This window comes from Schistocerca gregaria, chromosome 4, assembly GCF_023897955.1.
Source record: "Schistocerca gregaria isolate iqSchGreg1 chromosome 4, iqSchGreg1.2, whole genome shotgun sequence".
Lineage (NCBI taxonomy): Eukaryota > Metazoa > Arthropoda > Insecta > Orthoptera > Acrididae > Schistocerca > Schistocerca gregaria.
Genome location: NC_064923.1, coordinates 761617372 through 761640650, shown reverse-complemented (window position 1 = coordinate 761640650; position 23279 = coordinate 761617372). Strand labels below are relative to the sequence as shown.

The following is a 23279-nucleotide window of genomic DNA, read 5'->3' as shown; positions in this document are numbered from 1 at the left end:
ACACACGCGAGACAGTCTTCAGTACGTGAGACCAGAGGGACTGTGGTGCAGTGGGAAGGCTCTTGAATCATTAGCTGCATTATGTTCACGTTTTGCAGATGTGGAGTGGGAAGATGATTGACTCATCGCGAGGAAATCCCCATGATTGCCAGCACACTAGATCGCGTAGTTATTTCAGGAAATGGCTATCCAAATGATTGATTCAATGAAGCGCAAAGAAAATGTTGTCGAATCATTAGAGTGCCACATCTGCAACCCTCCACGAACATTCACTGCTCCTACAACACTTATCAGTCATTACAGGAGCCATGCAGGTAAATGAAGAAATAGAGTACATAATTGTTTAATTATTTTTACTTACAATTCTTTGCATTTAAATAGTCAGACTGACATCTTAGCTTTAATGTTGGTCTTGCAGTAGTATATTAAATGTAATATTGCTAATCGATAGTTATAATAATTATTAAATTTGTGCCTCCAGGTGTTGTGCTGAGCTGTTTCCATTATATATGCAATATTTTGACAGCTGATCCAGCTGTCTTCCTCAGGTGGTATGGGTTTTGCTCTTAGGTGTAGTCATTGTTAACCATTTAGGAGCCCAAGTAGCGACTACATGTGACTGCAAAATCCGCAGCACATGAGGAAGACAGCTGGATCGTCTGTTAAAATATTGTGCATAAAATGGAAACAAGAAGCCAGGAAAACACTTGGTAGCATACCATTAGTCAGTCACACTGAAAAAATGTGGGAGTTGATGATGATGATGATGATGATGATGATGAAGTCTTTGTAGAGACTAATAGCTATCTTACTTTCCAAAAATCTCTACTGGAGTGTGAGCATTTACATATCCTAAGAGAATGAGTTAATGTTGCAAATGACTAAAACAATAAAAACATATAAGAAGTTATGAGGTACAGTTAAGACAGAACAACAAAGGAACAAGAGAACAACTCCCTGTTTCTCTCTTACCACATGTGAGAGGAGCTAATAATTGCAGGGGGCCCCCAGTTGGAAGGAGCGCACCATCGGAGATGCTGGCAATCATGGGGATTTCCTCGCGATGAGTCAATCATCTTCCCACTCCACATCTGCAAAACGTGAACATAATGCAGCTAATGATTCCAAGAGCCTTCCCACTGCACCACAGTCCCTCCTGGTCTCACGTACTGAAGACTGTCAGTCCTTCACCCCTGTCAATCCATTTATTATTCAGAAAGGTATTGATGCAATTGCTGGCCCTGTGAAACCCTGCTCTCATTTACAGAACGGCACTTTGATTTTCAAGACCAATTCTGATGGTCAAGCACAACTGCTTGATGCCTTGCTTCTCCCAGTTACACTGTTTGTGTTGAGGCCCATAGAACTCTGAATTCTTCCCATGTTGTAATTTACACCAGGCTGCTCGACGGTCTCACCGAGGCCGAAATCCAGTCTTACCTCTCTGATCAGGGTGTCATTGCCGTTCATTGTGTAATGAAAAAATTGATTCCTCCTTAGTGCGTGCCCGATCTCTCTTTCTCACCTTTGATAGAGTGATGCTTCCGTCCAGGCTCAAAGCAGGCTATGAAATTATCAGTGTCTGGCCGTACCTTCTGAACCCAATGCGCTGCTACCAGTGTCATCGTGTCAACCACACTAGAATGTCTTGTCGACACCCAGCCAAATGTGACATTATGGTAGGGATTCACATGAGGGCAATTGTCCACCTCTTTCTCCTTGCTGTATCAACTTTAATTGTGGCCATGCCCCCTCCTCACGAAATTGTTTTGTGTATCTTGGTGATTGGGCTGTTCAAGAGATCCAGGTAAAGGAAAAGATGCCTTACCCAGTAGCTTGCATGTTACTGGATAGTCGCATACCTTGCATTCTCCTGTCTGGTATCTGTAGTTCTGTTCTTGTTACCCCTTGCTCCATGAAGGACACGGCCATGCAGACACACAACCTCCAATTCAGATCTGAGGTTGTGAATTTGCCCAGTGTCAAGGTAGCATTGTCATGTCCCCGTCCCGCTGTGCAACAAGCCATCAAACTCTCGCCTCAAGGGGCGAAGCCACCAGCTACACAACTGGTAGGCCATAAAGAACAGAAGGAGTACTCCGGTGAAGACTTCCTTTGTCCCTCCAGCCAAATAACACCTGAGTCTTCCTCTAACTGGAAGGGCTTAGAGAAGTCCACCAAAGTCTTCTCCTTCACCAACTCAAAGGTCTCCGCCCTAGCTCGGCCGGCCTCTGCATCGCTCCACACTGGCTGTCACGCGGCATCGTCATGACTGTCCTCCAATGGAACGTTCATGGTCTTTGGTCCCACAAAGAGGATTTACGGCTGCTTTTAACTTCATAGGATCCCCTTGTACTCTGCTTTCATGAAACAAAATTGCACCCTCACAGCCACTTTGAGCTTTCACATTACTTACCGATTTGTTCTGACCTTCTCCCTGAGATCCACTTTCCATCTCATGGGGGTGTTACACTCATCATACAGGATGACAACCGTAGTCAACCCATCTGTCTGATTACCCGTCTTCAAGCAGTTGCAGTTCGCCTTTTCCTTCCCCACCTGACTTTTTCCCTCTGTACCATTTGTCCCCCTCCGTTATTCGATGTCACCAGGGCAGACTTCCTTCAGCTTATTGGGCAACTACATCCTCCACTTTTGCTACTCACTGACTTTAATGCATATCTGGGGTTCTCCCAGGACCTGTCAGAGAGGTGCCTTCTTGGCTGACCTTCTCAACCTCTTCTGCCTGAACACTGGAACACCGACTTTCCTTTCCGACTCCTCACACATCTATTCCCATTTGGACCTATGTTCTCCACAGCCCAGCTTGCCCATCATCTTGAGTGGTCCATTCTTTTTGACACCTACTGGAATGACCATTTCCCATGTGCTCTCCATTTGCTGACTCCTACTCCATTCGTGTGCACACCTAAATGGCAGCTTACTAAGGCTGACTGCCAGCTTTACTCTTCCCTGGCAACCTTCAAAGAACGAGATTTCCTCAGTTGTGATGACCAGTCGGACTATCTCACCAACATTATCCTTACTGTTGCAGAATGTTCCATTCCTCGCACTTCCTCTTTACCATATCGTGTCCCCATCCCTTGGTGGACTTGAGGCATGCTGTGATGCAATTCGTGCACAGAGATGTACTCTCCACATTTTCACCGTCGTCATACAGTGGCGAACTGCATTCATTATAAACAGATGAGTGAAAAGTATAGTTGCATTCTTCAGGATAACAAGCAAGCAAGCTGGATTTCATTCACTAGTTCTTTTAACAGTTCCTCCCCTTCCTCTCTCGTGTGGGCCAACCTTGATAGCTCTCTGGGACCAAGATCCATTCCCCCATTTCCAGCCTCACAGTAGCAGACGATGTTATCATGGACCCTATTGCTATCTCAGACACGCTGGGCCAACATTTTGTGGAATTTTGAAGCTCTTCCCACTGTCACCCTGCCTTCCTTTATCAGAAAACGTATGGAGGAGGCTCGGGCGATACCCTTCTCTTCTTTGAATCATGAGTGCTACAATGCTGCCTACGAGGGAGCTACATCATGCTCTGTTCATCCCGATCCTTCGCCCCAGAGCCAGACGCCATCCACATTCAGATGTTGCAGCACCTTTCTCTTGCGGGCAGGCACTTTATGCTTAACACATACAACAGCATCTGGGCAGAGGGCATATTTCACGGACTTTGGCATGAAACCACTGTCACACCCATACCTAAGTCCGGTAAGGACAAAAACATTCCTTCTACCTACTGCCCCAACTCTCTCACCAGCTGCATTAGCAAAGATGATGGAACGTATGATCCATGCCTGGTTGGTATGGTGGCTCGAGTCTCGCAATTTACTGACGAATGCACTGTGGGTTTTGAGCACGGCATTCTGCAGTTGACCATCTCATTACTTTGTTGACCCATGTCATGAATGATTTTCTGCAGAAATTCCAGACTGTGGTTGTGTTTTTTGATTTGGAGAAGGCCTGCGACACCTGCTGGAGAATTGCTACCCTCCATACTCTTTACACTTGGGGCTTCTGTGGCTGCCTGCCCTGTTTCCTTCAGGCATTTTTAAAATATCAAGTTTTCAGGGTGCAAGTAGGATCTGCCCTGTTGGACACCTTTATCCAGGAAAACGGTGTGCCTCAGGGTTCCGTCCTGTGTGTCATCCTCTTTGCTGTTGCATTAATCCTATCATGGCCTGTCTTCCACTGGGCATCTCTGGATTCATTTTTGTTGATGATTTTGTCATTTATTGCAGCTCTCCATGGACCTGTCTCACTGAGCAGCATCTTCAGCAATGTTTTGATCATCTTTACTCCTGGTGCATTGACAGTGGCTTTTGCTTTTCCACTGACAAAACCATCCGTATGAATTTCTGGCGACAAAAGTGGTTTCTCCGACCACCTTTACATCTTGGGCCTGTCGGCCTTCTGTTTGTTGAAACAACGAAATTTCTCATGCTTGATAGGAAACAATCTTGCTCCTCCCATGTCTCTTACCTGACAGCACGCCGTATGCAGTTCCTCAATGACCTGTGTGTCCTCAATGGTACTTTCTGGGGTGCCGATTGAACCACCCTCCTCCATTTGTACCGGTCCCTTGTCCGTTCGAAGCTCGACTATGGGTGCTTTGTGTATGCATCTGCACACTCATCCCTCTAATGCTTTCTCAACCCTATCCACCATTGGGGCATCCGTTTGGCCATGGGTTACATTTACATTAGTCCGGTTGAGAGTCTGTATGCTGAAGCTGCTGAACTACCACTGTCCTACCACCATGACTTTCTTTTCAGCAAGTACACATGCCGTTTGTCTTCCATATGTGGCCACCCATCCTATGCCTCCTTCTTTGATGATTTCCTTGATCTTCAGTATGGTCTCATCCTTCTTCTTTGTTACCCCCTGGAGTCTGCTTTCGGCACTTCCTACAGCGGCTTAACTTCACACTACCTGCACCTTTCCCATGCGTGTGAACCCTTCAGCACCTTGGCTTTGTGAAGCGTCCCATGTTAACCTTGACCTTCGTTCGCTTCCTAAGAACACTACTCCAACCTCGGTCTATCGACTTCAGTTTCACGACCTTCACATGGCACTTCGTGATAGTAAGTTTGTATACATTGATGGCTCTCAGACTGACTGTGTTGTCAGATGTGCCTTTGTCATTGGCACCCTTGTCTATATCGGCTTCCAACACAGTCCTCAGTATTTATAACTGAGCTCTTCTCCTTGTATCAGGCCATGGAGTACATCCAGTGACATAGCCTTTCCAGTTGTGTACTCTGCTCAGACTCACTCAGTGCCCTTCAAAGTCTATGTGCGCTGTACACTGCCCATCCCTTATTGCTGGACATGACCTTCTCTTGGCTCTCCTGCCTGGAGGAGGTTATTTTAACTCTGCTGCATATTGGGCACTGCCTTTTTAGCCATCAGCATTTGCTAAGTGGCGCTGCCCCGCCACTCTGTACACACTGCGCCTAAGTGTTAACTGTCCGCCACTTCTTGATGGAATGTCCATTTTTTTTTTTTTTAACCTTTTACGTACCCATTTGGGTTTGCCATCTGAGTTATTGGCTGTTTAGGAAATGACGCACAGGCTGTTGACCACGTTCTACTTTTTGTCCACCTAAGCAATATGGCGAAGGCCATTTAATTTTAAGTTTTGGGCCTCCTATTCTGTATGGTGTCTTTTTTAGCCCTTTTTCCCACATGCCTGTTTTTAGCTGTCTTCTATTATGTCAATTGGAACTGACATATAGTAGTTTTTTAACTCCTCTCTGTCTTCATGTTCTATAATTTTGACTTAGGCACATATGACCCCAGTTGTTTTTGTGCCCTAAAGCATAACAAAACTAACCAATAACTGAGCACACTTTTGCCCTTGAGTTATTCCCATGCAGTGAAATATAATTTTTTGATTTTCAATGTTTGGAGTGTTTTGAATAACCTGAGTTTTGGTTGGTCCAAGTTCAGTTAACTGGAGTTCCAATTTTTTATTTTTATTGTGTGTAAATTGTGTGCTACTAAACTGGTGCATAAGTTGTGACATTTTTGTTTTGAATGTTGATATTCCAGTTTATTGATTGTCATTTTATTATTTGTATGAGGATAATCCCAAAAGTAAGGACTCCTATTTTTTTTATAAGTACATAGACCTGTTTATTTCCATAATGGTTTACATCACTTTACAGGTTGACACTTAGCTGTTTTTCGACATAATCACCATTTCTGTCAACACATTTTTATAGATACTGTGGCAGTTTTTGTGTGCCTGTGTCATACCAGCTCGCTGCCATGCTGTTCAGAAACTTGTTGCTTGGTCTCAGGTGTAAAGTGTTATGCCCAGGTTTTGTCACCTGTGACGATTGAGTCCAGGAAGTTGTCCTGTTCGGTTGCAAGGCGGTGAAGAAATGCGCGGGAAGCATCAGCTCATTACCGCATGTTGTCCTCAGTCAGCATGCGTGGCACCCATCTTGCACACACCTTCCGCTAGTTCAATGTTTCTGTTTCTGTTAAAATTTTGTGAGCGGTGCTTCAGGAAACCTCAGGAACCAGTGTGCAGAGATCATCTGGGGTGATCCTCCGATCTTCACGCACGCTTTGCTCAACCTTCAACACTGTCTCCTCAGAAATTGACGGTCTCCCACTCCTTTGTTCGTTGTGAATTTTGGTCTGACCATCTGCAAACTCTCTACACCACTTATGAACAGTTTTGACGTCCATGCACGGCTCACTATACACTTCCATCAATTGGCAATGGATTTCAGTCGCCGCAGTGCCCTTTGTGTTCAAAAAGTGAATAACTGCGCGCAGTTCACACTTGGCAGTAACATTCAATGGGAGCTCCATTCTCAGCGGCTGCCAAGCCAAGAGTGAGCACCTCAGCGCGGCGTCTGCATGTTTACAGACAGCGCATGAAGCATTCTTCATAACAGTGTGACCAACTGCCACACAGAGTTCTGTAGGAGACCTTACTTTTTGGGATTACCCTCGTAGTTCATTGTTGTTGTTTGAGTTTATATATAGTCATTTTGTCATTTGGAGAAACTAACTGAAGCTGTGGACTCCAGAAAATGGAATACCAAGTGGAAAAATCAGAGCATTTCTGACATTCTTGTGTTTGAGTTCAGTAGTGGAGTGACGGTAGTGGATGCAGCCAGAAATGTGCACTATGTATGGGGATAACGCCAGTGGACAGTGTGTGACAGGAAAATGGTTTTCTCATTTTAAGGAGGATCGTTTAGACATTTGCGACACTCCATATTCAAGAAGACCTTTGGGATGTGATGAAGCGCATTTAAACACAATAATTTACAATGATCCATGACAGTGTACTCGAGAACTGGCAGATGTGATTGAGCTATGGTCATACCACCATCATGCGACACTTGCATCCAATGGAGATGTTTTAAAAATTGGATGTATGGGTACCTCATGCTCTAAGCCAAAACTACAAAAATCAGTGGAAGGCCATATGTGCATCTCTGCATTCCCATCGTCAATTGGCTCATGAACAACAGCACCTATTCCTGTCCTGTATCATTACTGGTGCCGAGAAATGATGTCTTTAAGGTAACAAAAGGAACTGTTGAGCCCAAACAAAACAACAACTCCCCATACAAAGACCTGCATGCATCCATAAAAGGGAACGTTTGCATATGATGAAACTGCAGTGGTGTGGTGGACTACGAATTGCTTCTCTGAGGTCCAACCATCACTGCTGACATTTATTGTCAACAACAGAGACATCTGCAGATGCAATCCAAGAAGATCACATGAAGTGATGCTAATCCACCATAATGCCTGCCCATGTTCTGTTAGACTGACAAAAATCGCTATGTAGGAGTTGGGTTCGGAAGTCATTCTGCGCCCACACTATTCACATGACTCGAGGAGTTCTTCGCCTAAAAATCACTTGATTTCTACTGTCGCAGAATCGATGTTACCCCAGCATTGGCACACTGTTGTAAATTATGAAGGAGATACACTCCTGGAAATGGAAAAAAGAACACATTGACACCGGTGTGTCAGACCCTCCATACTTGCTCCGGACACTGCGAGAGAGCTGTACAAGCAATGATCACACGCACGGCACAGCGGACACACCAGGAACCGCGGTGTTGGCCGTCGAATGGCGCTAGCTGCGCAGCATTTGTGCACCGCCGCCATCAGTGTCAGCCAGTTTGCCGTGGCATACGGAGCTCCATCGGAGTCTTTGACACTGGTAGCATGCCGCGACAGCATGGACGTGAACCATATGTGCAGTTGACGGACTTTGACCGAGGGCGTATAGTGGGCATGCGGAAGGCCGGGTGGACGTACCGCCGAATTGATCAACACGTGGGGCGTGAGGTCTCCACAGTACATCGATGTTGTCGCCAGAGGTCGGCGGAAGGTGCACGTGCCCATCGACCTAGGACCAGACCGCAGCGCCGCACGGATGCGCGCCAAGACCGTAGGATCTTACACAGTGCCGTAGGGGACCGCACCGCCACTTCCCAGCAAATTAGGGACACTGTTGCTCCTTGGGTATCGGCGAGGACCATTCCCAACCGTCTCCATGAAGCTGGGCTACTGTCCCGCACAACGTTAGGCCGTCTTCCGCTCACGCCCCAACATCGTGCAGCCCGCCTTTAGTGGTATCGCGACAGGCGTGAATGGAGGGACGAATGGAGACGTGTCGTCTTCAGCGATGAGAGTCGCTTCTGCCTTGGTGCCAATGATGGTCGTATGCGTGTTTGGCGCCGTGCAGGTGAGCGCCACAATCAGGACTGCATACAACCGAGGCACACAGGGCCAACACCCGGCATCATGGTGTGGGGAGCGATCTCCTACACTGGCCGTACACCTCTGGTGATCGTCGAGGGGACACTGAATAGTGCACGGTACATCCAAACCGTCATCGAACCCATCATTCTACCATTCCTAGACCAGCAAGGGAACTTGCTGTTCCAACAGGACAATGCACGTCCACATGTATCCCGTGCCACCCAATGTGCTCTAGAAGGTGTAAGTCAACTACACTGGCCAGCAAGATCTCCGGATCTGTCCCCCATTGAGCATGTTTGGGACTGGATGAAGCGTCATCTCTCACGGTCTGCACGTCCAGCACGAACGCTGGTCCAACTAGGCGCCAGGTGGAAATGGCATGGCAAGCCGTTCCACAGGACTACATCCAGCATCTCTACGATCGTCTCCATGGGAGAATAGCAGCCTGCATTGCTGCGAAAGGTGGATATACACTGTACTAGTGCCGACATTGTGCATGCTCTGTTGCTTTTGTCTATGTGCCTGTGGTTCTGTCAGTGCGATCATGTGATGTATCTGACCCCAGGAATGTGTCAATAAAGTTTCCCCTTCCTGGGACAATGAATTCACGGTGTTCTTATTTCAATTTCCAGGAGTGTATATTATTGATGATTATAGTCTGTTATGTGTATCTGTTGTGTTTATTAAACTTATGGAAAAATGCTATGAACTTTCGCAATAACCCAATACTCCTGTTGTGCAAAGAAACATAAATATTTACGAATTTAATTTTAATCTCTATTCACCAAGCAGCAGCAGCAGCAGCACACACACGTAAAAAACTGTTGTGATTGGCAAGCTTTCGGAGCCAGTGGCTCCTCCTTCAGGTAGAAGGGTTGAAGGGAAAGGAAGAAGGGTGAAGGAAAGAGACTGGAGAGGTCTAGGAAAATAAATAAATAAATAAATCATCACTACTTGATTGTTTTCATTGTTATATAATTTTAATCTCTATAACATAATAATGTCATGAAATATTATCTTTTCTTCAGGTATAAAACCATATGAATGTAGGCTATGCCGTTCTGTCTTTACGCGCCAACATAGCCTCAACTATCATATGCTAATTCACACCAACCAGACGCGTTTCACCTGTGGCGACTGTGGTCGCAAATTTCGACATCCCTCACATTTCAAGGAGCATAGGAGGCGGCACACAGGAGAGTCACCATATGAATGCTCTGACTGCATGCTCAGGTATGTAGATGTAATAACATTTGTAGGGTACAAATGCAAGTGATATTTCAAAAAAATTATTAATTTATAGCTTACATAATAAATTTACTTCTAATGTAACTTTGCATCCAATATCAGTTATTTTCATTATTACTGAATAATGTATTGTTAAATTTGGTCTTCGAGAAATTTTTATTCACTGGATTAAGAAATTTTAATTTCTAGAAGTTTAAGATCAATTTTTTGTTAAATTAAAGTTGGCTGTGTCCCTTCTATTTTCATTTCTGACAGCATCTCAAATATTAAAGACTGTAGAGGTATTTGTCAGACACAAAAGCAGCTTGCGTATGTCAATTTTTTTTATTAAATATTTCATTTAATCAGAACATAGTTGCTTTCCATGACTGCCTCTTGAAGAAAATTGTTTTGTTATTTCTTGGCTATCAGTATGTACATTTACATCTACATACATACTCCACAAGCCACCAAATGGTGCACGGTGTAGGGTAGCTTGTACCACTACTAGTCATTTCCTTTCCTGTTCCATTTGCAAATAGACTGAGGAAAAAATGACTGACTGTATGCATTCATACGAGCCCTAATTTCTCATATCTTGTCTTCATGGTCCTCACATGAAGTCTATTGGTGGCAGTAGAATCGTTCTGCGGTCAGCTTCAAATGCTGGCTCTCTAACCTTTTTCAATAGTGTTCCTCGAAAAGAATTCTGCCTTCCGTCCAGGGTCTCCCATTAGAGTTCCTGAAGCATCTCCATAATGCTTGCGTGTTGTTCGAACATATTGGTAATAGATCAAGCAGCCCACCTCTGAATTGCTTCAATGTCTTCCTTTTATGTGATCTGGTGTGGATCCCAAACATTAGAGCAGTACTCAAGAATAGGTTGCACTAGCATCCATCAAACAATGGAAAACCCAGGATGGAATTAACAATATTATGAAAAGTAAAGTTGTTACTCATTAAATAGTGGAGATAAGCCTTATTTGTGGCAGTCTTTTTGTTGTGCCGATCTGCGGCTCAGCATCTGTGCTATGTGGTAAGTAGCAACTTTCCTTTTCATAATACTATGACACTGGCATGCTATATGCAGTCTCCTTTACACATGAACCATATTTTCCTAAAATTCTCCCAGTAAACTGAAGTTGGCCATTTGCCTTCCCTGCCAGGCTTGTCCCATGTTATTTCCATTCCATACCCTTTTTCAACACTACACTCAGATATTCAAATGACCTGACTGTGTTGAGCAGGACACTACTGATGCTGTATTTGAGAATAAGTGGTTTATTTTTCCACTCAACAATGACACCGTTCCATACAGAACAGCCAGAACAGAGTCATCAGCAAACAACTACAGATTGCAGCCCAGCCTGCCTGCCAGAATGTTTGTGTATAGAAAATAATAGCAGTTCTATCACATTTGTCTGGGACATTCCATATGATACCCTTGTCTCTGATGAACACATGCCATTGAGGACAACGTACTGAGTTCTGTTAGTTAAGAAGTCTCAGCCACTTGTATATCTGAGAACCTATTCCATCCTTGTGCTCTCACCTTGGTTAAGTCTGCAGTCGGGCACAATGTCAAATACTTTCAACAAATATAGAAATATTGAATCTGACTGTAGCTCTTCATCCATAGTTCAAAGTATATCATGTGAGAAAAGCTATGAGCAGGTCATCTACGTGCAGAATCCATACTATTACTTTTGTAAAATTTCTCTATTACTGTGCCTATTTAATCCATGATTGTTCTTCACTTCTTCCTGGTCAAAACTATTAGTCTATGTGCTATTCCACATCAGTACCCCAAAATACCGGCATTGTTGAATTATCTCTGGACAAAGATTTGTTTGCTGTGCCACCTAGTATTATCTATCCAGCTCTAAAAAAGGTAGAAACTGTTCATTATATTCCTTTCATCACCCATGAAATTATTTTAAAATATTGATCTGTTTACTCTGAAACATTGGGTTTTCAGGTAGACTGTACTAAGAAAATAGCTTAGGTTTGCCATTTGATTGCTATAAGTCTCTCTCTCATGTACCATAAGAGCAATCATTACTTTTCAATTGGATTAGCGGTACCAATTCATCAAGGTGACAGTAATCTGTTATCAGATCTCAGGAAGAGTTTTCTTATATTTACAAAGTTTAAACAAAAGCTATGGAGAAATGGAAAAACTGTTTTGAAAATTTCCTGAATGTGGACAAAACTGTCAAGTGTTGCCACAGCAGGAGCAGAAGAAGAGGAGAAAGAACTGTATAGAGAAAATTTAGTGTTAGAACAAACATGGAGAATGAACTGCTGAGCACGGAAGAGGTAGGAGAAGTCGTAAAAATGTTGAAAAATGGAAATGCACCAGGGAGAAAGAGCATACTTGCAGAAACACTAAAAGAGGGAAGAGAGATCCTACAAGAGGAGATGTACCACTTGATCTGCTTAATTTTGAGGAGAGGAAGGATTTTGGCTGAATGGAAGCAGTTTGGCATCTGCCTGATGCTTAAGAAAGAGGACCCAATGAGACACATCTACCAGAGATGAATTACTTTACTATGTACAGCTTATAGGACCCTGAGACTATTGTTGTTGAGGTAGATAACACTATATGTCAAGGGGGTATCTGGATTCCAACAAGAAGGGTTTAGAAAGGGAAAGTCAACCATAGACCAATTGGATGCAGGAAAGGAAGTGCTACCAAAGAGCTGGGAATTTTGCAGAGAAGTTTACTGTCTTTTCGTTGAATTTCAGAAAGTGCGTGAACAGGCAAAACATTTGCTAAGAAGAGGAAAGGGTGCAGAGTGGAAATATGTCAGAAGTGAGAAGTGTTAACAGGGAGGCTGCCTCCCCCTGTCCATTTGTTTAATCTGGTTACAGAAAGAGCACTGAGAAAGGTAACAAGCTTGGAGACAGGAATTCAGCTGGGTGGAAGGGTCAGCACCCTGACATATGCAAATGATGTAGTTTGAATAACACAGAATGAGAAACATGTGAGTCTGATGGCAAGAGTGTTAATGGAAGAGGCAATGAGAGCAGGCTTGAAGATGAATATGTATAAGACAAGAGTTCCTTGTAGTAAAAAGAAGAGAACAGTGACAGACCGTTAAATGTGAGGGTGAAATATTTGAAAAGGTATGAAAGTTCAAATACCTCGGGGGATTATTCAGTGAAAGAAATACACTAGGAAATAATAGCAAGAATTCAAATAGGGAACGGGTCAAGGTTCGCACTCGGAAAGCTGCCCAAGTACCAGCTTCTATAGAAATCCACAAAGATTAGGATCCACAGGAATTTATTACAACCTGTGGTCCTATACAGAGTAGAGACCTGGACTCTGGCCCAAAAAAATAGAAAGCAAGCTCCAGACATATGAGAATGCTGTTCTGAGACTGATGTTTGGACCAGGGCTGGTTGAAGATGGCTGCAGAAAAAGGCAAAACTGCAAATTGCAGGAATTGCAAAAATTGCTGCACATTGTGAATATGATTAACAGGAAGAGACTTGAAGCAGTATGGGCATGTAATGTGTTGAGAAGGCCAGGTCTACACACAGGTGGTGGAAGAAGACGTCAGAGATAAAACGTTAAGGGGAACACCATGACTGAGATGGATTGATGGGATTAGCTGGAGAATAATACATGAACCAAATAAGATGGAGGAAGGTGATTGGCAAGGCCAAAGACAGACTGCATTTTGTGTGACCATCCTTATAAGTGTACACAGAACAGGAAATATGATGATGATTAACTTGTGTTTAGCATGTCTGAAATGTTTTGTTATGTCTGGTGCAGATCATTAACACCAGTTCTTATGTAATCTGTTTCATAAACTTGGTAAATTTTAGATCTTTTCATATGTCTGGAACAGGTTCTGAACAATTTTCTTCTATTCCTTTTGTTCCCTGAATTGGCCTTGAAAAGCAGTCTGTTTTAGTAAGTAACTTGCCTTTATTTCATTATTCACTACCAGTTTGTGACTTTTTCTCTAATATATCCTAAGAAGACAGGTTGTGTAGGTGATAACTGACAAATCATTTGATGCTGAATGCTTCATTGATACAATGGGTAGCAAAGTATATCGATGTGATATTATACTGCTCAAGGATGATTTTCAAAAGGCTTTTTCTTGCTGAGGGGACTGTGAAGGACTGCCATCAGCCTTATGAGAACACCACTACCTCTTCTATACAGATGCCCATTGATGCTGTTGGCAGAAGATGCCAAAGCAGTGTGTGCTCCAAGGGGCTTGATTGTGATGTAGTGAATGTAGGACAATTCCATGAAGTATAGCAAATGTTGCATAGTTCTGCAAAGTGTGGTATATATAAAAAAATTCTGTATAATATTATCACCAGTGGATAATTGTGTAGCATGCATTCTGTTCAGCTTCTTATGGATTGCTGTGATGCTATTTGAAGAGGTAGCCAAAGCCACAATTTTTATGTAACCAAATTAATGGCTATATGTAGGGATGTACTACAGTGACCAGACCACATGTTCCACAAAAACCAGCATCTAGCAGTCACTGTTTGGAAATGTGTACTTCCTGGTCGTTTTTTAAACCAGTTAAAGCATTTCTTAACAATTTCCCCATTCGGGATTCAAATACATGATAAACAAGGCAGTTAAAAATTGGTTGAATAACAGGCATGTATCAGGCAAGTTTAGTATCAAGAAGGGCATTTGGAGATACAAATTATTCTCAAAATGATGAGTAAATAGGAAGAACTGTTCTAATGAAGAATGTAGAAGTGACTGATGATAAGAGCGGAGGAGGAGGAGGAGGAGGAGGAGGAGCAGCAGCTTTGAAAATGTGTGTTAGACACATATTTTTCTAGTAGCAGAGTCCCCAAATCTCATTACTTTTTGGATCCACACATGCCCTCGAAATAGGCGTGTGTGCGTGTGTGTGCGCGCGCACACCTGAACTAAATATACTGTTGTTACATTGTTACCAGAAAACTAAATTATATACTGTGCAATAAAGTTTTGAAAAATACAGTTTATGTGAGAATTTGCATATCACATATATTTAAAGTGCATGTTTTATGTATGAAATAGAAAACAGAATAGAAAGAAAGAAAGAAAGAAAGAGGACTGGCAGTATTCCACATTCCTATGTTTGTCAGTCTGAAAGTACACAGGATTCCATCTCATACTGTGGCAAATGTCGCAGTATCCTGGTCTCCTGGTTGCAGCTGTTTCAATATTCATAATTCTAATTAAATATATAGTTACTTAAGGAAATACAGTAGCCAGCCACTTTTTATATAGCTTTACTTATGACAAACCAAGTATTGGGCTTTCACCAATCTTCAGTTGGCATAAACAGTTATTTCTTTGCCACTAAAATATTTCATTGACTGCATTGTGAATGCTGCAGCTGCTTTTTGTTCGATGCCTTGCAGCCTATTTTTCTGCCTTTTACACATAGGAGAAACATTTTTACTTTCGTTAATGCACTGATGCTGCACAGCATTTGCTGTGCGAATTCTGTACTGCAGCAGTGCTTTAGTGAAACTATAAGTGTGTTTGTGTGCTTTGCCCATAAAGGAGAAAGAAGCTTCAAGTTACTGAAGTCGAGACAACTGCAGCATTCAAAATGCAGGCGTTAAAAAATTGTACCAGTGGAGATATAAACGTATTGTGCGAGTTGAAGATAGATGAATGTGTGGAACTTTGCATAAATAATACTATATAAAATCCTTCAATTATTTCAGTGTACAACCACGGATCTTAACTCTCGTGAATATGGATAAATTAGTGTACATAATCAGATTGGAAGTATCTGGGCACCCCTATGTAATGCAGAATTGACCACTAGGTGTCACAAATGGCAGACCCACCAGTAAAAAGGAGGCAAGAAGTATTGTGTTGTCAGTAGAGAACCATTAACAGCAGAGCTCAGTGACTTCGAACATGTACTAGTAATTGGATGTCACCAGAGTAACAAATTCATCTGGGACATTTCAGCCCTTCTAAAGCTGCCCAGGTTGACAGTCTGTGGTACGATTGTGAAGTGGATGCGTTAAGGAATGACCACAGCAACATTGAGACCAGGTAGATCTTGTGCACTGACAGACAGACTCTTGAGCATTGCAGGAGGTGGTTGTAAAAAAATCACAAGAGACAAGTAGAAAGAACAACTTGTGCATTCCAGAGTGCTACTGGCAGTCCAGCTGGTGCAATTGGCTGTGCACAGGGAGTTATAAAAAATAGGGCACAGTGGTCAAGCAGCTCCTTGAAAGCCAGAAATTTGTTTAAGTGGAATAGAGAGAGAGAGACCACTGGATGGTGGGTAACTGGAAATGATTGGTTTGGGGTGAAGATTCGTGCTACACGATGTGGCAATCTGAAGGCCAGGAGAATGTTACCTATCATAATGTGTAGTGCCACTGGTGAACTACGGAGGATGTGGTATTACAATGTGTAGGTCTTTTCTTGGTTAGGTTGTGGGTCCCTTACTGCGCTAAAGAAAAAACATTTTCCAGCTTTGACTACTGTGTACAGAGGATTAGTAGTTATGATTGTTTGTATCAGAGTGAAAATGCACGGTCATAAATCAGCATCTGTGAGACAATGGTTTGTGGACAATAACGTTCCTGAAATTAACTGACCCACCCAGAGTCCCAATCTGAACATTATGGAACACTTTTGGGATGAGTTAGAGTGCTGAATTTGCTCTGGGCTCTAGTGTCCAACATTACTGCTATTGGATTGACATTCTTCCGTATACATTCAGACACCTCACTGAGAGAGTCACCAGCAAAGTTTGAGCCACCACAAACACAGAGGATGGACAGTCACTTACTACTGTCCACAAACAGTTGATCAGATAGTATAAAAAGTCAATGCTGCGAGGATCATACGAAACATGCACTTTGAAGAACAGCATTTTGTGATGCCGTCCTCTCTGCATTTTTCGACATAGATTTTAGGAACTTTTGTAATTTGTAGGGTTGGTTTAGTAAAAATTAAGCATTACTGAAAAAATTACTTAAATGAGCTGGATGTATAATCCTGTCTTCCTCTACAGTTTTTGCCCTCTACAGCTCCCTCTAGCACCTTGAAGTCATTCCATCATATCTTAACAGATGTCCTATCATTCTGTCCATTCTTCTTATCAGTGTTTACCACATGCTCCTTTCCTCTGATTCTGTGCAGAACCTCCTCATTCCTTACCTTATCAGTCCACCTAATTTTCAACATTCGTCTGTAGGACTATATCTCAAATGCTTCGATTCTCTTCTGGTTTTCCCACAGTCCATGTTTCACTACCAAACAATGCTGTACTCCAGATGGACATTCTCAGTAATTTCTTCGTCAAATTAAGGCCGATATTTGATTTTAATAGACTTCTCTTGGCCAGGAATGCCCTTTTTGCCATTGCTAATCTGCTTTTTGATGTTCTCCTTGCTCTGTCCATCATTGGTTATTTTACTGCCTACGTAGCAGAATTCCTTAACTTCATCTACTTAGTGACCATCAATCGTCATTTAAGTTTCTCGCTGTTTTCATTTCTACTACTTCTCATTACCTTCATCTTTCTTCGAGTTACACTCAATTCATACTCTGTACTCATTAGACTGTTCATTCCGTTCAGCAGATCGTGTAATTCTTCTTCAGTTTCATTCAGGGTAATGTCATGAGCAGATCACATCATTGGTATCCTTTCACCTTGAATTTTAATTCCACTCCTGAACCTTTCTTTTATTTCCATCATTGCTTCCTCGATGTACAGATTGAACAGTAGGGCCAAAAGGCTACATCCTTGTCTTACACCCTTTTTAATACGAGCACTCCATTCTTGGTCGTCCACTCTTCTTATTCCCTCTTGACTGTTATACATATTGTATATGACCTGTCTCTCGCTATAGCTTGTCCCTACTTTTTTCAGAATTTCAAACATCTGGCACCATTTTACATTGTCAAACCCTTTTTCTAGGTTGACAAATCCTATGAACGTGTCTTGATTCACTTTAGTCTTGCTTCCATTATTAACAGCAATGTCGGAATTGACTATCTCGTGCCTCTACCTTTCCTAAAACTAAACTGATCATCATCTAGCGCATCCTCAATTCACTTTTCCATTCTTTCATATATTATTCTTGTAAGCAACTTGGATGCAGGAGCTGTTAAGCTGATTGTGCGATAATTCTCGCACTTGTCGTCTCTTGCCATCGTCAGAATTGTGTGGATGATGATTTTCCAAAAGTCAGACGGTATGTCACCAGACTCATACATTGTACACACCAACGTCAATAGTCTTTTTGCCACCACTTTCCCCAATGATTTTAGAAATTCTGATGGAATGTTACCTATCCCTTCCGTCTTATTTGATCTTAAGTCCTCCATAGCTCTTTTAAATTCTGATTCTAATTTTGGATCCCCTATCTCTTCTAAATCGACTCCTGTTTATTCTTCTATCACATCAGACATACCTTCCCCCTCATAGAGGCTTTCAGTGTATTCTTTCTACTTATCCGCTCTCTCCTCTTCTGTCGATTGCCACTGAACTGTTCACAGTAACACACTCTCTCCCCCACCTTCCTATTCGTAATGAATTCTACTCCCGTTATAACATTTTCTGCTGCTGTTGATATTACCCTATACTCATCGCACCAGAAATCCTTGTCTTCTTTCCACTTCACTTCACTGACTCCTACCATATCTAGATTGAGCCTTTGCATTTCCCTTTTCAAATTTTCTAGTTTCCCTACCACGTTCAAGCTTCTGACATTCAACGACATGACTCGTAGAATGTTATCCTTTCATTGATTATTCAATCTTTTTCTCATGGTAACCTCCCCCTTGGCAGTCCCCTCATGGAGATTCGAATGGGGGACTATTCTGGAATCTTTTGCCAATGGAGAGATCATTATGACACTTCAGTTACAGGCCTCATGTCCTGTGGATACATGTTATGTGTCATTAATGCAGTGGTTTCCATTGCCTTCTGCATCCTGATGCCGTTGACCATTGCCGATTCTTCCCCCTTTGGGGGCAGTTTCCCACCCCTAGGACAAGAGAGTGCACTGAGCCTCTGTTCCACTCCTCTGCCCTCTTTGACAAGGCCATTGGCAGAATGAAGGTGATTCTCTTATGCCAGAAGTCTTCGGCCACCAATGCTGATTGTTAATCAAAATTTAAGCAGCAGCGGGATTCGAACGTGGGACCAAAGACGTTTTGATTATGAATCAGACGCTACCCCTATACCATGCTGCTTTACTGTATTATAATATGATGATGGAGTCCTCTCAGGTAAAATACTCCAGAGATAAAATAGTACCTGATTAAGATCTCTATATGGGAACCACTCTAAACCTACATCTACATCACTACTCTGCAAAAATCAAACAATGCAAACTCCAGGAAGAAATATCAACAATTTAGAAGAAGACAGTCGCTTCTTACCATAAAGAAGACACGTTAAGTTGCAGACTGACACAATTAAGACACTTCCATGTAGCTTTTGGCAACAGCTTTTATCAGTAAAAGACACACACACCATTCACACACACAAGCAAGCACACCTCATGCACACACGACTGCCAACTCCAGCATCTCAGGCCAGAATGCAACATCAACAGTACACATGGTCACGAAGTCCGTGTTGTGTGCAGATGATAAACAGACTTCGTGACCCATCACTTTGTGGATGTTGCATTCTGGCCTGAAATGCTGGAGCTGGCAGTTGTTTGTGTGTGTGTGTGTGTGTGTGTGTGTGTGTGTGTGTTTTACAGGTGAATGCATGCTATGACTGAAGGCTATATGGAAGTGTGAGGGATAATTGCACCACCTTCGAGCTATCTCATTATCATTCCACTCTCAAACAGTGCATAGTAAAACCTCACACTTAAATATTCCCGTGTGAGCTTGGATTGGTCTTATTTTTGTATGATCGTTTCTCCTTATGTACGTGGGCACCAACAAAAGATTTTTTTGCATTTGGAGTAAGAAAGTTGCCGATAGAAATTTCATGCAAAGATCTTGCTGCAAAGGAAAAGGCTGTTGTTTTAATATTTGCCACCCCAACTTGTATACTATATCTTTGACATTCTCCCTCTTATTTTGCGATAATACAAACGAACTTCCCATTTTTTAACTCTTTTGATATCCTGCATCAATCCCTTCTGATTTGGGCCCTGTAGCACTCAGCGATGCTTCAGAAGATGATGTACGGTTGTAGTGTAGGCTGTCTCTTTAGTAGACCTATGGCATTGCATCGTCTACCTGTGCGCCATCCTCTGAAGGATGTAGTGTTCAGGAAAAACCAAACCAGCATTCTAAGAGTTGGAGCATGGAATATTATATCTCGTAATCAGATAACCAGGTTACAGAACTTGAAAAAGGAAATTGATAGTTTAAAGTTATAATAGTTGGGGTTAGTGAAGTGCAGCAGCAGGAAGAACAGTACTTCGGATCAGATCAGTTCAAGGTTATCAACACAAAATGGGATAGGTTAATGCAGTGTATGATGAGAGAACGGAAATTATTCAGATAGTTAGAGACAAAAATTTAGTTATGATGTGTGAGTGGAATTCAAGAGTAAGAAACACAATAGAAGGGAAAAAAATATTAGAACAACATGAACTGGGATAAATAACTGAAAGAGGAAGCTTCCTAACAGAATTTTGCACAGAGCGTAACTTAACCATCACCAACACTTGGTTTAAGGATTATGTAATGCGATTGTATATGTGGAAGAGACCTGGGGTCAGTGGATGTTTTCAGATTGTTTATATAATGGTAAGATAGAGATTTAGAAACCAGACTTTAAACTACAAATATTTCCAGGGACAGATGTGAGCTATGGCCATAATTTATTGGTTTTGAACTGCAGACTAAAACTGAAGAAATTTGAAGAAGTTAGGAAATTAAGGAAATAAGACACCTATACACTGAAGCAACCAGTGGTTGCTGAAAGTTTCAGAGGAAGCAATAGCCAGTGTTTAACTGAAACAGGGAAAAGGAACACAATAGGGAGCAAATGGGTAGCTTTGAGGGATGAAGTAGTCAAGACAGCAGAGGAACAAATAGGTGAAAAAGAGAAGATCTAGAAGAAATCACTGGGTAATAATTTTATTAAAGGAGAAAATATAAATATGCAATAAATGAAGCAGGCAAAAGAGAACACAGGCATCTAAAAATTGAGATTGACAAAAAGTGCATAAATATTAACCAGGGGATGGAGAACATATGCAAGGCTCTACAAGCTTACATAACTACAGGAAGTTAGAGAGATCTCTGGAGAAAAGAGAAGCAGCTGTCTGAACATAAAGAGCTAAGATAACAAGCCATTGACATGCAAAGAAGGGAAAGCTAAAAGATGGGAGAGAATATGGCAAAACTTGACTAACAGTAGGGATGGGGCATCAAGGAATTGTCAGTTTGGTAATGGGAGTGAGTGAGCGAGTATCTGTGTGTGTGTGTGTGTGTGTGTGTGTGTGTGTGTGTGTGTGTGTGTGTGTGTGTGTGTGTGTGTGTGTGTGTGAGAGAGAGAGAGAGAGAGAGAGAGAGAGAAACTGTAGAGGGAAATTAAGATTTGAATACAGTAAGCAGATTCAGAAGAATGTAGGTTACAGTAGTTATGCAGAGATGAAGAGGCGTACACAGGATAGATTAGCGTGGAGAGCTGCATCAAACCAGTATTAGGACAGGTGACGACGGCAACTGCAGCAACAACTATAACAGATGTAAAATACTGTGCATAACTAATTTGAAGTATCATTGTGTGATTTCCAGATGATTTATAATAAATATGATATTATTATTTATAGTAAGTAAGATTTTATTTATTTTCATAAATTATTAATTGAACATAAATTTTTAACTGGAAATAAAACAAAATTTGCCATAAATAAGTGCAGAGAACACCTTCTTTTTCAAGAATTAAGTGTTCATTATAATTTTAGTTTCCATTTCCTTGTGTTGGTTGTGTCATTGAAGTCAAATTTAGCAGCTGTGTCATATCCTGTCAACAAGATAACTGAATTTGACACTCTACTTCATCGTGCTCGACTGTAAATAGCTTTTCTTATCATCTTTAATTTGTTGAAACTGTGTTGACAAGATGCTGCTCTCATCGAAATTGTCATAAATATACTCAGTTATTTTGATGTTTCGATAAGCATATTGTAACTCATACTTTGACGAAGAAGAAGAAGAAGAAGAAGAAGAAGAAGAAGAAGGGAAGGAAGCTTCCAGATATCCAAATAGGGAACTGCATCAGTGCTCTTCATTGGTGCACTCTATTGTAATTTGAAAGCTACTATTTTGTTAAGTACTGGTAGCTAAGCTGTATTTATATTTCTGAGTATTTGACACCAAAATCTGCAGTATATTTTTCAAAACAATATTGAGCTCTCATTTTAGGAATTCCCAACAGGAAATTAAAGTGAGAGGAAATGCTGTGTGACACCTGTTTCCTTTTTTAACTTAATATTCTATAAAATAATTTGAAGCACTCGAGGTAAAATTATTTCAAGTCTTCACTTGGCAGAAATTGACAAAAATCGGAAACCTTGACCAGGTAGCATATTTGCTTCAGCACCCACTCGCCAACCTTTGAGATGCTACAATACCATAGCGAAGTAGCAGCAGAAACTCCATTGCTGAATACGAGCTAGCTTTTGAGTTGGCAGGTGTGTGAACTAAGTACTCTGTGCATATAACCCATGTGAAATCTATTCACTAGTACTAATGATGTAAATAAAATAGAAAGAAACTTCCACATGGGAAAAATATATTAAAAACAAAGATTCCAAGACTTACCAAGCGGGAAAGCGCCGGCAGACAGGCACATGAACAAAACACACACACACACACACACACACACACACACACACACACACACACACACACACAGAATTGCTAGCTTTCGCAACCGATGGTTGCTTCTTCAGGAAGGAGAGGGAAAGACGAAAGGATGTGGGTTTTAAGGGAGAGGGTAAGGAGTCATTCCAATCCCGGGAGCGGAAAGACTTCCCATGTGTGTGTGTGTGTGTGTGTGTGTGTGTGTGTGTGTGTGTGTGTGTGTGTGCGAGTGTACATCTGTCCTTTTTTTCCCCCAAGGGAAGTCTTTCCGCTCCCGGGATTGGAATGACTCCTTACCCTCTCCCTTAAAACCCACATCCTTTCGTCTTTCCCTCTTCTTCCGGAAGAAGCAACCATCGGTTGCGAAAGCTTGCAATTCTGTGTGTGTGTTTGTGTGTTTTGTTCATGTGCCTGTCTGCCGGCGCTTTCCCGCTTGGTAACTCTTGGAATCTTTGTTTTTAATCTATTC

The 23279-nt window shown here is 42.0% G+C and overlaps 1 protein-coding gene across 4 annotated transcripts in view; it reads left to right on the top strand.

Moving 5' to 3' along the window:
• LOC126267155 (zinc finger protein 84-like) overlaps nucleotides 1-23279 on the top strand; it is a 64818-nt gene that overhangs the window by 37524 nt on the left and 4015 nt on the right. For all 4 annotated transcript variants that reach the window (XM_049972095.1, XM_049972096.1, XM_049972097.1 and 1 more), the window contains exons 7-8: nucleotides 179-314; nucleotides 9801-10005. In XM_049972095.1, the coding sequence (XP_049828052.1) occupies nucleotides 179-314; nucleotides 9801-10005 (341 nt within the window). The remainder of the gene's footprint in view (nucleotides 1-178; nucleotides 315-9800; nucleotides 10006-23279) is intronic.